At 40.9% G+C, this 16,477-nt stretch overlaps 1 protein-coding gene across 1 annotated transcript; it reads left to right on the top strand.

The window, feature by feature from the left end:
- The first annotated feature begins 1,936 nt into the window (after nucleotides 1-1,936).
- On the top strand, nucleotides 1,937-10,712 carry opn8c (opsin 8, group member c). The gene is made up of 4 exons (XM_061746981.1): nucleotides 1,937-2,039; nucleotides 6,644-6,937; nucleotides 7,736-8,067; nucleotides 10,032-10,712. The coding sequence occupies exons 1-4, from the start codon at nucleotides 1,937-1,939 to the stop codon at nucleotides 10,350-10,352; spliced, it is 1,050 nt and encodes a 349-aa protein (XP_061602965.1). The 3' UTR covers nucleotides 10,353-10,712.
- Nucleotides 10,713-16,477: the final 5,765 nt, after the last annotated feature.

Raw genomic sequence — 16,477 nt, 5'->3', positions numbered from 1 at the left:
AAATTAAAAATTACAGTCATGTGTAGCTGACACTGGGCTACTACAAACTGCTGATTGCTATACTTAGCGTGGTAGCATGAGCAGTACAGATGAGGAAGTGGTAGTAGATAGCCATTGGCTGAGCCGACTGTCAGTCATATTAGAAATATATTATATTTCAAAATATAAACTCTACCGACGTGGTACAAAAAATTCACCCCCTTCAGAATGTGAAATCAAATATGTTCATTCTGCTCTAAAGCTGGAAATGTTAAAATGGGAGTCAAAGGAGATTGAGCCACTTTTGCAGACAGCCTCTACTGGTCAGTGGAGGAACTGCAACGGACCTTAGTTCTGCATGAGCCTCCACCCAGAACTTAGATGGTGGGCGGTCGGTTAAAGGACAGATCCCTCCACAATAATGTTTATGCTGCCTTAAATAACATATGACATGAGGTATAAGACAATAGTAATTATCTACATGTCAAATTTCCACAGAATGGGACATAAGTTAATTGACAAAAGCTAGGGATCACTTTAACTAGCTGTCTCAACACATACTTAGAGGTAGTTCAAAACACCTCTCCAACTCCTTTTGTAACATACTGAATCACAAGGACAGAAACAAGAATCAGTTCTGACATTACTCTGTCACGTTCATTGCTTTGTGAGTTGCCTTTTTAGAGCCTTGATTAAGCCATTCAATCATCCCTCTCTTGGTATTTCTGGGCACAGGTCGGTGGCCCCTAGAGCTGCTTCTCTCACTACATTTTTCCAGAGGACACAAACTGCTGCCTTATATTCTCAAGTTTTGAAGTTGCTGTGTTTACACTACATGACTTATGACTGAGGCGTCACACTACTGTACATGATTTGACGACAGTTTAGTCGTCCAAGAATTTCACCAGGTCTCCATGTTTTGCTAAAAAGACCAAAAATTACGTTGAAGTTCATGAGGTGTTAATGCACTGTCGGAGCATTCATGAAGAAAAACTTGCTGATGCTTCTTGGGTGTGTGTTTCTGACAGACATTTCAGTTTCCCAAACTGTTTCTGCATTTTGGCTTAGTTCAAAAAAATCAATAATCACATTTTTTTTAAAGATGTTTTTGTTAATCTGAAGTTGTATCTACCTCATTTAAAACATAAAACCTGTTAAGGACTGGATATTGATGATTATGCTGAATATCATGTTTTGATATGTAAGTCATAGATTTAAAGACATACATGATATATAAGAAATACTGCTAAAGAAATGCAATTTATGAAGAAATTTGATAATATTTTTCTATTGGACCCTGAACTGGATATTAATTTTTGTGTGAACATTTAATCAAAGTTGAAACTTTTGAATAAACATGCTTTCACTGTTTTGAAAATGCTCCCCAAGGCAGTCCACTATTTACTCATTACACATGTGATGCATGAATATGCCACCAACATAGTTGGAGATCTAATTATGTTGATTATAAACCAACATCAAACCTTTAGAGGTTTGTCCACAATAACAGCAAAGTGGTGGGCTTCAGCCTTCAGAGGTTTTATCCTTTGTATCACTTATAAACCAATCTTGACTTTTAGCACTGTTTGTATTTTATTTTCAGCTCCAGAGACATTCATTTGTCGAGTAAAGACTGACATGTCAGCATGCTCCTGCAGCCAAAAAGCTTGCATAGATAATAGCAATGTTAAAAAACAACAAGAAAACAGAGCTATCAATACGAATAAATGACATTCTTCAGACATTCTTCTCTCAGCAAATTTGTAAAAGTCCGACTTCTCTCGCCTCTGGGAGTCCACTCGTAATGAAGCAGCGAAACCTTTCCTCACACCAGTGGAGCTGATCACATCATCCACTTTTTCATACTCCATGTTCCCATGGTGACGCTCCCACCTACTGCATAAAAGAAAGTCAGCCTCCCAGTTGACATCTCGCTTTGACAGACTGCGCAGCACAGATGCCTCTGAACTCCTCCGATGACAACCGGACCGACTCGGTGTTCTCCTCCAAACTGACCCCAGCTGCCGACATCTGTGTGGGACTGGCCATCCTCTGCGTCGGTATGCACGGTTTTCTGCTCTCTGCATTTTTGTCTCACCTCAAAACATTTCACAGATTTTTTCCTGACAAGGCAGCAGCCACTTACAGTATGATCCTGCTAAAATGTTACTGGAAGTCTCCCAGCAGAGAGGAGCTCCAAGGGTCAGTTACTCACACTTTTTGACTTGTAGATACTGAGTGAGATGTTGTGTTAACTTTCTTATTTAATGCGATCATCTCTTAGAGGTCATTTAAAGAGACGGTTTGGTAACTAGTTTACAAAGATTATTTACAGTCTGATTACATGACGATGGTTAAAACATCTTAAAGGAGTACGACACAGATTCAGTCTCATAAAAGTCTCTAACTCTTTCTGACATCCTTGCTTATGAAGTATTTTTGGTCATCATACTAAGATGTGATGACAGTTAACTCGTGCATGTGTGTAAGTAAAAAGCTTCTGCTGTCAAAATGAAATTAAGATATTATATACAGTTTTAGAAAACCTGCTTTACCAAACAACCTACCTTTTATTGTTTAACAACCAGGTTTATCAGTGATATTAACTGAATGTTCTGTTCCTCAAACTCGGATTACATGCTTGTTTTTAGCCTAACTTGTATGATTTTGGGTTGCTTTGCTGCATCCGGAACTGAGTCATCGATTCTGCTTAAAATTAGTTTGAGATTATAATTCTGAGATCATCTCCTTCAACAGGGTTCATGTTTGCAGAGTTCAACCTCTAGGTAACTTCCGTTGCTTTAAAAGACTGATGAAATAATCTATTAATGGTATCTCCTTTGGTACGGTTTTCTTGTTAGTTGGTTTGGGTTTATTTACTTTAAGAGCTGACACCAGGAATGGCATGCTTGGAGGAGTTATGGGATGAAAGGACAGTTTTGAAGTGCACAGAAATATTGCTTGTTGCAAAGTTGAAAGTATTTGCAAGACAAGGTTATAACCAGTGTTGTGCTAGTTACTGGAAAATAGTAACTAGTTACCGTTACTAGTTACTTCATTAAAAAAGTAACTCAGTTAGTAACTCAGTTACTTATACCAAAAAGTAATGCGTTACTATGAAAAGTAACTATTGAGTTACTTTAAATAAAAACATTATTTAAATGCTCCCATTAATGCCCCTCTAGCCTTCATTTCAGCAGGTTCTGTATGGATTTGCATTGTGCCTTGTGTTCTGCATTCTGATTGGCTAAACAGTCTCCCCTGCTTCTTCACTTCCTGTGTCAATAACGTTGGTTGCTTAGCAACAAGCTGAGAACGGCCAATGAGCTACAGTCTCAAATATAACCAATGGTGGCATGTCGGTTTATAAGAATCTTTTTGCCAAGAAGAAAAAACAGCGACAAAACAACCTATAACTATTTTCTTCTCTCGAAAAAACACACCTGCACCGTGGGCTTTAGGAGAAAAAGACGCTACAGAGTCGGGATGCAGCCGCTCAGTCAGAAGAGCAGTGGAATACGTGCGAGGCGGTGCTGATCTCCGCAATTTGAAGCCTTTTATAATAATTGTAAAAAGAATTTCACTTACCACAGGTTCTTTTTGGAACGTAACCGCTGCGAAAAACGAGGGATTACTGTAATGACAATATCTCCACGTTGCGAAACTCGCCGTCTCTCGGCTCTCCATGACCGTGGTGAAATCAGTTTTATGTTCGATATTCGACAGACATTCGCTCTGGGGGCATTTCTGTCGAATATCCAACGAATATCCAACGTAAAACTAACTTCACCGCGGTCTCGCCATGACCGTCATGTTTTTGAAAGCACACACACATCCCCACTACGTTTCCTCTGGTCTCCGCGTGCGGGAAAAAAAAGCTTCACTGTAGCCAGAAATAACGGAGTAACGCACCTTTGGTAACGGTAACAGCGTTACTGAATTTAAAAAGTAATGCGTTAGAGTATTAGTTACCGCAAAACTAACGGCGTTACTGTAACGCGTTACTAAATAACGCGTTACTCCCAACACTGGTTATAACTGCTTGCAAGTCGGGGCGGCTCCGTCTCTCCGGGCAGGCTGGCCTCTCGTCGGGTGGGGGTCGTTGGCCTGGGGCCTCCTGGCCCCATGTTCGGCCCGCGCTGGGTGGTCGGGGTTCGCCTGGGTCCCAGTCCACCGCCATGGGTTCCCTAGCTGCCTCTTCCCGTGGTCGTGGGGGCTCCGCCCGGGGCTTCCCTCAGCCGCCGCTGGGGGGGGGGCGGGCCTCGCTGGCGGTGGGTTTCCTCCCGCTCTCTTCTCCCCTCTGTGGGGTTGCTGGTGGCCTGGGTTCCGGGTTCTTCCTTGTTTGCTTCTGTTCTCTCGGGTGGCGGGGTTGCGCCCTCTATCCTCCACTATAGTTACAGTTCAGGTGGAGCATTGATAGGACTACACACACACACACACACACACACACACACACACACACACACACACACACACACACACACACACACACACACACACACACACACACACACACACACACACACACACACACACACACACACACACACACACATACACATCTGTTCACTCCACAGTTTTGGGGGACAGATAGTCGCAGTAGCCAGCTGTGATTGGGTCCCGGGTACCTGGGATAGACACGTTTTTGAGCCGTTTCCGCTCTACTTCCTGAAGTCCTCCCGTCGATGCAATCCACTTCCGTTCTGGCGGACTAGTTCTGTATTACTAGCTAACACTGGCGTTGTGCCAAGTGCCGACATAGCACTGACAAAGAGGATATAGCAACTAAATGGATATTCCAAAGAAGAAAAGTGGTTCAGGAACGACGTGTGCGGTGGTTGGTTGTAAGAACTGGAGAAAGCACCTGAACGAGTGGTTAGATAGAGAGTTCTACGACCACAAACCAGCTACGAAGAGGCAATGTCCATGCACTCCGTTGTTTTCGCAAGCCTGATACCGACTCGGAATCAAGGACCTGGCTGAAGGCATTGAATCTAAAAAAAAACCACCCCGCAACATTTTTGTCTGTTCGCATCACTTTGTTGACAAAACACCAACAAAGGATAATCCTTTCCCTGAGTTGTGGTTGGGTCACGATCGCTCTCCCCAGCCAAAGAGGCGTAAACTCACCCGGCGGAGAGAAAGAAACGTAGACTTGAATCTGAGGGTAAGTTCAGCAACTTTAGCTATAAAGCTGACAATACTGTTAATTATGAAGAAGTTGTCATACACTAACATTGCTACTGGTATTTTGCTAAGGCAGTTGATGGTTTTGGAGATGGGACAAACAATGCCCACCATAGCTACATTAAGTGTGTGTGTGTGTGTGTGTGTGTGTGTGTGTGTGTGTGTATGTGTGTGTGTGTGTGTGTGTGTGTGCGTGCGTGCGTGCGTGCGTGCGTGCGTGCGTGTGTGTGTCTGCGTGTGTTAGTCTACATCATAAATACAATGCAATGTAGCAGGCTGTTGTGATGATTGTGTGCCCACCACCGACTTTGTTGATGTGCAGATATTGATCTGCCTCAGAGGCTTTCAGATTGTCCATTGCTTTTCCATCTATTGCCATGGATTGCAGGAAGTAGGAGCAAATCTTGCTGTACGTTATGCTGGGCCATGTCGTCACGTTATCCTCCCAGTTCTGCACTGAATTTGGGTGGGGGAGAGTAACGCCATCTCCAGTCAAAGTAGTAGAACCGTGTTCCCATTGCAATGACATAGTTGTCGACATTAAAAGCTCACGAGCAGCGAGTCTTTGCTTTAGGCTAGCATCCACGCCGCTGTGTTTACACCGGTAGACGCTGCGCAAACCACTTCCGGCGGAAATGAAATGCATTTGTGTAGGGTAATGGCGGAGCCCGGGTCTTGGTGCGTAAAACTTGTCTATAGTTGCTGCTTGTGTCTCTGCCTGTTCTCGTGTCTGTTTGTTTTTTCTCTTGCAGATTTCCCGTGCTCGTTGTGCATTTCGTACATGTATGTATGTATGTATATATAGTATATATATGTATGTATGTATGTATATATAGTATATATATGTATGTATGTATGTATATATAGATATATTAATAAAATAAATATATGCGATATATTAAAAAATATATTATATATATTTTATATCAAAAATGCATATATACATATATATATGCATTTTATATATATATATATATATATATATATATATATATATATATATATATATATATATATATATATATGTATATATATATATATATATATATATATATATATATATATATATATATATATATATATGCCTTAGGTTCTTACCAACATGGTATTAACCATTAATATATATGCAGACAAAAAAAAAACTGCTTGCAAGTGCAGGAAGTTTGGCAGTGTGATCGTGAACTTCAGCAAAACATCTGTAGGAAGTTATTTCAAGCAAAACTGGAAGATGTACACATCAATGGTGTAAATGAAGAATGCTACATCTATCAGTTCTTGTTTTTAAGTCAGAGATGAAGTTATGTGTGTCCTCTAAGCCTGAAATATGTCATTGTTGACCAAACCCACTTTATAAGGTAATAAGTCAAATTTGGGTTCACAGTTGTGTTTCCTGTAAAGGAAAAAATAATAAAAGAATGCAGCGTCAATGCGAAGAGCAAACATTTGTGTTTTTCTGGTCTTCTAACGTGGTGGATAGTTCTGCTCTCTGTTCTGGGGAACGGGCTGGTGCTGGTCATCTGCTACCGCAGGAGGGAGAAGATGGCGGGCTCCGAGCTGCTGTGCATCAACCTGGCCGTGGTGGACTTCCTGTGCTGCGTCTGCTTTTATCCGCTGCCCATCCTGTCCTCCTTCCACCACGTGTGGCTGGGAGAAAACATCACGTGCGTTTACTACGGCCTGGGCTGCTTCGTCTGTGGCCTGTGCGGCATGTTCACCATCACAGCCATCAGCATCAGCCGCTACCTGAAGACCTGCTACAGCTTTGTCAACAGTGAGGCTTGCTATTGTTTGGTTTACTGCAGGACATTTCAAACTTTTGAAGTTCACAAGTTAAAAGCATACATCTTATTTGTCTGTCTTTCCATAGACACATTTATTTATTTATTTATCTATTTCAGATTCCCATTAGTTGCTGCCTCAGCAGCAACTATTCTTCCTGGGGTCCAACAGTACAAATATACATCTATATTCTATATTCTATAAAACTTTTACAGTACAATATATAAAATGTTAGTTAAACAGAATAAAACAAAGTAGATAACAAATACAAAGAACAACAACTAAAAAGAAAAACAAGACAAAAAAACAGAAACAAATAAAAACTAAAGATAATAATAAGCAGAAAACAATGAACAAAAGAAAATGAATTTTCCTAAATGAAAAAAAAATGAAAATGAAAAAAAAAACAAAAAAAAAACAAATAACCAAAAACAGATAGATTAAAGATAAATCCAAGTACAACTAAAGATAAATAAGTGCATACTAAATGAGGCAAATACAAAAACAAAAACAAAAAAACGTATTTCAATAGAAGAAAATTTAAAAATAAATAACTGGAAACGTCACAAAACTTCAGCAAAATAAAATACTAGAAATTTAAATTAAATGCAGAACAAGAAAATATGTTTATTTATATAACACCTAACTCAATTAAATCAATAAGCTAAAACCATTAGACACAATCTAAAACAACCAGTTTCTTTGGAACTTCCTTTCTTAGTCTCCTCTTGAAGCCAACTCTGCTCAACTATGCTAAACTAAGCTGACCACATGTTCTCCCGTCTCACAGCTGTTTGGCTGAAAGGATCCAACATCTGGCTGATCTGCTGCATCATCTGGTTGGTCTCTGCGGTGTGGTCCAGCTTCCCTCTGTTCGGCTGGGGCGAGTACGTCCCTGAACCTTACGGGCTCTCCTGCACCATCGCCTGGAGGAACTATCACTCCTCCATGAAGGACGCCTTCTACGTGATCTGCTCCTTCGCCTGCTTCACTCTGGTCCCCGTCCTGCTGATTGTGGCGTCTCAGTGTCTGATCCTCTACAAAGTGTCCCGCTTCTCCTACTCGCTGTCCGCCAAGGGCATCCGCAACAACCTGCGTCTCACTGAAAAACGAATATCCGTGGTGAGCTACAGGCCGAACTGTTCGTGTCTGTGCTCCCCGACGACTTGACTTTATTTATATGTTTTAATCTCGAAACGTGCAGTTGGACGCTAAGCTAATTTATTTTTGGAAATCATCACCTTGGACTCAACTATGGCACAGCAGAGGGTTCAGGCTGGTAACTGTGAGGGACCAAGTGGAAAATGAGAAGCCTGTGAATACAACAACAACAGGGAGAAGCCACCTGTAGGCTATAAACTAAAGCTAAACTGCTTTATCTTAAAGCATCCAAGAAGCTGAAGCAGGGTTAACTTGCGATATTGGGGCCTTTAAAACAATTTAAAATGTGTTGAATGTAGAAAGGATGTTCTAGTGCGGTGTGACTGCAGGGTGTGGTAATGTTGGTAACGTAGATGGTGACATAGTTGTTGTGTAATAGCTATAGCAACCGCCATAGCACTGATTCAGCAAATTTGTGAAAATAGATGTTAGGAAACTGGTATGACAAAAAGAAAAGAAAAAGAAAACAGATCAACCGCTGTCTGCTTAAGCCAAAGATGACATTTCTTAGATGAAATCACCTCAGCTTTTCACAAAACTCCTGCAAGGAGTGAGCAGTTTGGATGTGACGGCCAGAGCAACGAGCTTGGTTCAGAGGTGTCCTGTTTAATAGGAACGAGTCTCGTTTAAATGGCATTTAAAGGTCTGTCTGAACGGTCACATCTCGGGCGCTTGTGCCTTTATGCCCTCAACCCCTCAGGTTGGTTATTTCCTCACTGAGACTACCTAGAGCAGGGGTCAGCAACCCAAAATGTTGAAAGAGCCATATTGGACCAAAAACACAAAAACAAATATGTCTGGAGCCGCAAAAAATGAAAAGTTTTGTATAAGCCTTAGAATGAAGGCAACATATGCTGCATGTATCTATATTAGTTATAACTGGGGCAAGATTTTTCGAGAAAAAAGTCGCAATGTCGAGGAAAAAAGTCAAAATGTTGAAAAAAAAAAGTTGAAATTTCGAGAAAAAAGTCGAAATGTCAAGATTAATGTTGAAGTACAATGTTGAGAAAAAAGTTGAAATGTCGAGAAAAAAGTCAAAATGTCGAGATTAAAAAGGAAAGGAAAAAGGAAGAAAAAAAAGAGAAAAATAGGAAAAAGGGAAAAAGAAGAAAAAAAGAAAAAAGAAGAAAAAATGGGAAAAAAAGAGGAAAAAAAGGAAAGAAAAAATAGAAAAAAAAGAAGAAAAAAAAAGGAAAAAAAAGGTCAAACATTTTTGAAAAAGCTGAAGGAGCCACTAGGGCGGTGCTAAAGAGCCGCATGCGGCTCTAGAGCCGCGGGTTGCTGACCCCTGACCTAGAGCAACCTAGAAACTAATGGAGGAGCTCCTTTCTTTATAAGTCAGTACTTTTGACAAATTTATAACCAAGCACCGGAAAAACATCCACATTTCACACATAAAGGCCCCAGAACCAGGATGTAAACCTTCTAGCTGTGAGGCAGCAGTGTTAACCACCAAGACACCAAGCTGCACCTGTGCCAACTATCCGTTTGTACCTTCGTCACAACGATAGATGCAGATGTCTTTGTGCAACCATGTGCGTGCATTGCATCACTTTTCTCAAAAGTCTGCTTCAATTTCTAAAGCTGTGTTGGTACAGGGCATGAATTCTTGTGTGGAGGTGAAACAACAGAGAAAGATCTATTTAAGTAGGATGTCATTTCAAGGAGTCGTCATAATTCAGTTCATTCAATTATTATTATCACATGACTGTAATGGCTCATGTGATAACTCATATTATAATCAACCATTCTTAGTGACCAAACAAATGAAAACACAACGTATTTTTGGCAGCTCAATCACACGACTATTGATTTTTTTCTCTGTGGAAGGAGCATGATCTCTTTAGAAACCTCCAGCATGCGTCATAAGAGATGATTCATTTATTTTCTATTTTTACTGCAAATTCTGTGACTTCCTCCTCCAGATGTTCTTCTGCATCAGTTTGGGGTTCGTGATTGCCTGGGCCCCTTATGCCGTCGTGTCCTTCCTGTTCATCTTCCACAAGGAACCCTGGTACATGGCTCCGGAGGGCTTCGTTTTACCGGCTCTCTTCGCCAAGAGCTCCCACATCTACAACCCGTTCATCTACTTCTACTTTAACAAAACCTTCCGGCGGGAGCTGCGCTGCCTTCTTCTTTCGTCTTACCGCAGACTGGGGGGGAATCGAGTCGGGGTGCACGTTTCTGTGGACCAACAAGCCCCTCACCCCATCCACATTCAGCTCCAGGAACGAGGCTGTGTCTAAAGCAGGACGGTAAGAGCAAACCTGAGAGCTAAATGATTCACGCCAGCCGTGTCCCCAGCAGGCAGGTGTTCGACTGCTGGGGGTCCACATGGAAGAACACCCCCACCATCAGGAACGATAAACCTGCCAAAGACTACCAACCTGGCTCTATATGAGCTCTGGCCACATGGCTCAAACCCAGCTCTGAACTCCAGCAGCCATCAGCTAAAAGATCTACCTCAAAGGAGTTAGAGGTTTCTGTCATGTTAAACTCTGTCTCACCAGAGACAGAGCAGAAAGATACAGGTGTGTACCACAGCTCAAGTGTTGGATAGTGTGAAAACTGAGGAAGTTCAGTGTTCAGTGCTCACAAACTCAGCTCGAGCTTTTTTGTATCACCTTGATGCAGAGTGAGAAACCTCTCTGGAGCGTGAGACGCCGCAGCATCACTCTGGGCCCGATTTACTAAAGGTTTGCGTGTGTTAAAACGTGTGCAAACTTGACAGCACCCGCAAACCAAAGTGCCAGCTGATCTACTAACAGCGTGCAAAGACGACTGCGTCTCTGAAATGCGCAAAATTGCACACGCAATTCAGTTAGTACTTTTGCCCTGATGAATAATCAATATGAGGCGTACCTGCCAGAACGCGCTAAATACTGGGAGGGGAAGATGCAAATTGCTCCATTTACCACGCGCAATGAGATTTACCAAGCCTGAAAGTAATTGCGCGTATTGGGATTGCGTCTGTATTTAATACGTTCGAAAGGAAGGTGCTAATCTGCTGCTGCCGTTATTGTGGCAAGGAGGCGACATCCAAAATCAAAGAATATGCAGAGAGAGAGAGAGTCTTTATTCTGCTGCATGCTATTTTAAAAATGGTTGCACAAGTTTTATTAAAGGCCACTTTTTCTTTAGTTCTTCGCCTTATATATTTGCCACCTTCTCTTATTGTGTCCCCCTCCACTCGCCCACAAGCAGGCCAAGCCTTTGTGCCAAAACTTTGTATTTTATTGATTACTTATCTTATTGAACGTGAAATCATCCTTCGTAAATGACATTTAATTAAAACCCGTGCTTATTAATCACAAAACACAGGTTAAACATCATGACCAAATCCGCTCCGTCCCGCTGTGTCAGGATCAGCGCAGAGACTGCAGCTTCGCCTGAATTATGGTTCTGCGTTAAATCGACGGCGTAGCCGACGCGTAGGGTCGCGGTGCGGTGTGCGTCGCCGCGTACCCTACGCCGTCGGTTCTGCGTTGGTGTGACGCGGAACCATAAATCATCCTTTAGTGTGCGCTCTCCTCTGTGCGCTGTTCTGAACACTTCTCTTCTCTTCTTTCGGATGATGGTCCCGCCTGTCACACATTTACTGTCAGTGTTTGCTATATAATATATAATATTTGCAATATACTGTGGACATCTGAATAAAAACTTAACTCATAAATAGATGAATCAAAGCGCTCTCCAGCTCTGTGTCTGATGTCTTTTTCTCCTCAGATCATGCCGAGCACCGCGGGGTCACGCAAACCCGACCAATTCAATATTAAAATCAAATTCGGTTCTGTGGCCCGTTTTTCTATTTCGTATTTTTGATCTGTGCCTAAAATTGAAATATGAAAAACCAGACGTTTTTCTGTTTTTTGTGTTACCAACTGCATTTATTCTATCGCAGGTTTTCTCCGATATTGCGTTTCTTTTGGTAATGTTTAAATTTCTTTGCTGTAGTTCATGAATGTGTTTATTGCCTCTTCCACTAATATCTCTAACTCCAACTCGTTCAATTTCATTTTGCGCTTGTGACTTGTGACTGTGCTTTCCATCCAGACTCTCCATGGCGCAAACGTAAGACACGCAACACCTCATTTAAATACTGCAGTTTGCACCTGTTATCAATTGCGCAGGCAATCTTAGTTGATCACCCGCAAACCACGCAACAACAGCACGCGCAAACTTTTTCAGTGCACACGCAATTTAGTACTCTTTATTTAGGATCTTAGTAAATCGGGCCCTCTGTGTTTGTAACGTCTGTGAATCTTCCTCAATTTTACAGTTATGGTTTTTGTCGTTATTAAACACGAAGAACCAGAAATCTATTTATTTTTTAAAGTGAACAATGGCATCAGCTTTCTCCCAAGCATATAATGTTTGTGCAGTTTCCCCCTTTTGTTTGGTCCTACCTTTCCAAGTTTAAATCTTCCTTTTCAAGCCTTTATTCAAACCTTTCCTGTATATTCTTTGGAGCATGTTAACATCTGAAAATGAATTGATGTAATCATTTTCTTTTCCTCAGTGTTGCAGGTTCAAAAATGTGTTTTATACATTAAAACTGTTTCTATACTCAACAGAAACAGAAAATGTTGTCATGCACACAGAAAAAACTTTCAAGGCTGTTAACATGGTATTCCACCCAACATTGTGTAGTTAAATAAATAAATTACATTGTCACTTCGGCAAGAGTGAGCAACTGTGTAAAAGGCAACAAAACTGATATGATGTCGTGATTAATCTACTGATGAAAGAAACAGAGAAGAACGAAAGGATCAGCAAGGTGGAAGGGAGATAACCAGTACTGGAGTTGAGGGGGGATGAGGGGGGATGGCATCCCCCCCTGAAATAAAAACGGTCAAAATCATCCCCCTGTAAAACTGCCATCCCCCCTTTCCATCCCTTATGTCATTTCATCAATGAATGTGGTTTTACTGCTATTTCAACATTTAGAGTCATCACCAAAAAAATAACTTATTTGACAATTTTCACCTGTTTCAAGTAAATTTTCACTTGAAATAAGTAGAAAAATCTGCCAGTGGGACAAGATTTATCTTCTTATTACAAGCAAAAAAAATCTTGTTCCACTGGCAGATTTTTCTACTTATTTTAAGTGAAAATCTAATTGGAACAGGTGAAAATTGTCGTTTTTTCCAGTGATGAGTCTTGTTTTTAGTGTAATGAGATTTTTTTTTACTAAAATGAGACATTTTAAATAGAAATAAGACAAATATTCTTGTTAAAATTTTGAGTTTTTGCAGTGATCCATTTTACTTATCCTTTAAAGGACAGAGTCATATTGATAAGTTCAGAAAACTGTTTTTATTTTTGTGTTTTGATGTATTTGATGTAAGCCCAGTGGATATTTAAAGTTTACAGAAGGCTGCATTTAACTGCTGCTATATTATATTATTTGTAATCAGCATAAATTATCTGTCCCCATATGATAAAATCCACCATCCCCCCTGATTTTCTTTTACAACGCGAGTACTGGAGATAAGCGTTGAAAAGTATGAAGGAAGGGGAGGCAGGTGCTTCTGGTGAGATACCGGAGGAAGTCTGGAAGCGTCTTGGAGAGAAGAGAGTGGAGAACGGTGGTGACGCTCAGAGCTGCAACAACTATAGAGGTGCAAAGCTGATAGACTACATGCTGAAGCTCTGGGAAAGAATAGTTGAAGTTAGGTTGGGAAAAGTGCTGTATTTGTAAGCAGAGTAATTTAGAGTACTACACATGCAGCGTTTGCTTTGAGAAGGTCGGAAGATGGTGTCTTGGTAGATTTAGAGAAAGAAATTGGTGGTGGACAGGTTGATAGATGAGGTTAGGAACCGGTAGCTGCTGGATTAAAGGGAAAGGTTTACACGAATGTAGTGAGACCAGCCCTTGTATGTGGTTTGAAGACAGAAGTCCTGATCAAGAGATAAGAAACAGAGGTGGAGGCCAAGAAATTGAAGCTGTTATGGATTTCATTAGGAGTTATGGGGATTAATGGGATTAAAAATGAGTACGTTAGAAGAACAGCCAGCGTCAAAATGTCTTGGAGATGAGGCTAAATTGAAACGGTTTGGACACAAAAAGAGGAGAGATGGTGAATACATTGGTAGAAGGATCCTGGAGATGGAGCTGCCAGGGTGAACAAAGATGGAAAGAGTGTGTATGAGTGTGAGTGAGGGTGTGTGTATGCGTGGGGGGTGGGGGGTGGGGTCGTATGGGATGTTTTAAATTGTACTTTTGATTGTTATTTTATTTTGTATGTAAAGCACCATGATTTGCATTTACACTGCATGAGTTGGTGCTATATAAATAAATAAAGTTTGAAAGACCAAAGAAATTGACTTTTCACATCTCCAAATAGTCAGGTTGGAACGTATTAGTTAAAAGAAAATGCACAAATGTGAGGATTTCTTTGTAATTTTCAGATGAGTTCCAACTCTGAACATGCCGTCTATTTGAAAGCACATGTGAGGAAAGTTGGGGCGATCAATTGATGAAATTGTGAAATGAGGAAAAAATTGGCCACAAAGTAATTAAATAACAGGTTTCTATCAGGCTCACGATACTAAATGTAGATTTTGTCTGGGAGGAATCACCTCTCCTCCCAGACGCGGATGGCTGGGTGCCGGTGCAGTGGGCCATGTTGTAATAAATGTCAGGTTGTTGACGCTTCGCTTTTCACCAACTGTAAACATTTCTGGCAGAAACCTGAAGGACACAGCTCATATCTCAAATGATTAGATATTTATTTCTATTTCAAGAGTGGCTCAATTGTCTACAGTTATTGATAAAATACATTAGAACTGAAAACAATAAGGTGAAATAAAAATTATTTTAAAACAGTAATTTCTTATTGATAATATTTAATGGGTCAAAACCCAAAACATGCTCATATTTCTATTCAGTTCACAGTCTAGTCCTGTAGCCATTTAGATAAAATCAAATTCTCACAGAGCATGGCAGGTTTCTTATCTCATTACTTCTCCAAATAATTAGGCAGTTTCTTCCAGGCTGATCAATAATAAATTACATCATAATATGTCATCAATACACTTACTAATTAAAAGTCTCTTTGCACTCTATAATAAATGATCCATTTACGCTGGGAGGACAGATGGGAACTTTATACACTCAAGACGTCTGCTTTGGGCTAATGGTTCTGCACTTCTGATGATATATTGGCTAATGCAGTTCAGACGTGTCCTAACGTTCGTGACCTGGACCACACTGGGGTTTGGTATGTGTAGTATTATTTTGCTCTTATTATTAGGTGATATTTGACCTAGTGACAAGCTGTGTGACCCACTGGCAACAATTGTTGTCAGTCATAAAAATGCTATTTTCTTCAAAATAACATGATTCAGAGGGACTCAAATGATAAAATGATGTGCGTTACAACTCTGAAAAAAATCTGGGTTAAAACAAAAAAACACTTGGTGGATTTTATCATTTACAATGGATGTGTACACACGACCAACATACCATCATCTTAAAAAAAATAAAACTACAAAAGTGATCATTCCTTTAAAATCAAATCAGGTGAAAATATTGCACTTGGTTTTTTGCACACAAATGACTTCACTAATTCCAAATAGGCTAGAAATGAGTTACTCTGGTGCAGAAAAGCGAAGCGTGAGTTGACGTCTGTCAGACATGATCAGCTTCCAAAACCTGCTCATCAGACTTTCCCCGGAGACTTCGTCTAATTCACATCACACGACTCTCAATACGCTCGATGCATCCATGAGTGAACACACACACACACACACACACACACACACACACACACACACACACACACACACACACACACACACACACACACACACACACACACACACACACACACACACACACACACACTGATGCTGGCAAAACAAACCATCCAAATCAAACAGAAGAACGTAACAAATAAACTTCTTAGTTGCATGGTAAATACCGTGTACTCGTGTTTCCATGGAGGGCTTATAAGATGAGCACGGAGATGTTTCGCCAGGCTTTGTGAATGTGTTGCTGATGACGCAATCTCTTAACAATAGACTGCATTGATGAGCCACAAAGCAGCACAGTGTTTCCATCCTCATTGCAATCAGCTGCAAAGCTTAATTGCGTTTCACTTCCTGAGCTCATCTTGTGGCGATTTCAGTGTGTGAATAAACGCTCAGCAAAGTCACACTTCAAACTGCATCTGAGCAGGTGAAGGGCTCTGTGACGGCACTTGGAAATAAACCACACGCATTCACGCCTCAAGGAAATCACACTGCAGATTTATTGACAAACATAAGCCACCACTCTGTGTCAGAGTAGTCCTCTTGACAATGTTTCAAAACTACAATCTCTGCAGAAGTAACATTACTTGAGCATTTCTGTGGAATAAGTGCAGGC

The sequence above is a fragment of the Cololabis saira genome, chromosome 18 (assembly GCF_033807715.1).
Source record: "Cololabis saira isolate AMF1-May2022 chromosome 18, fColSai1.1, whole genome shotgun sequence".
In the NCBI taxonomy this organism is placed as follows: Eukaryota; Metazoa; Chordata; class Actinopteri; order Beloniformes; family Belonidae; genus Cololabis; species Cololabis saira.
The sequence above is the reverse complement of the archived record's forward strand: the minus strand, read 5'-3'. Positions and strand labels throughout refer to the sequence as shown.

Bases quoted from the DNA above. Each gene is read 5' to 3' on its own strand.
- opn8c (XM_061746981.1), top strand. From the start codon at position 1,937: ATGCCTCTGAACTCCTCCGATGACAACCGGACCGACTCGGTGTTCTCC. The intron at 2,040-6,643 runs GTATGCACGGTT...CGTGGTGGATAG, and splicing joins ACTGGCCATCCTCTGCGTCG to TTCTGCTCTCTGTTCTGGGG. The intron at 8,068-10,031 runs GTGAGCTACAGG...TTCCTCCTCCAG, and splicing joins CTGAAAAACGAATATCCGTG to ATGTTCTTCTGCATCAGTTT.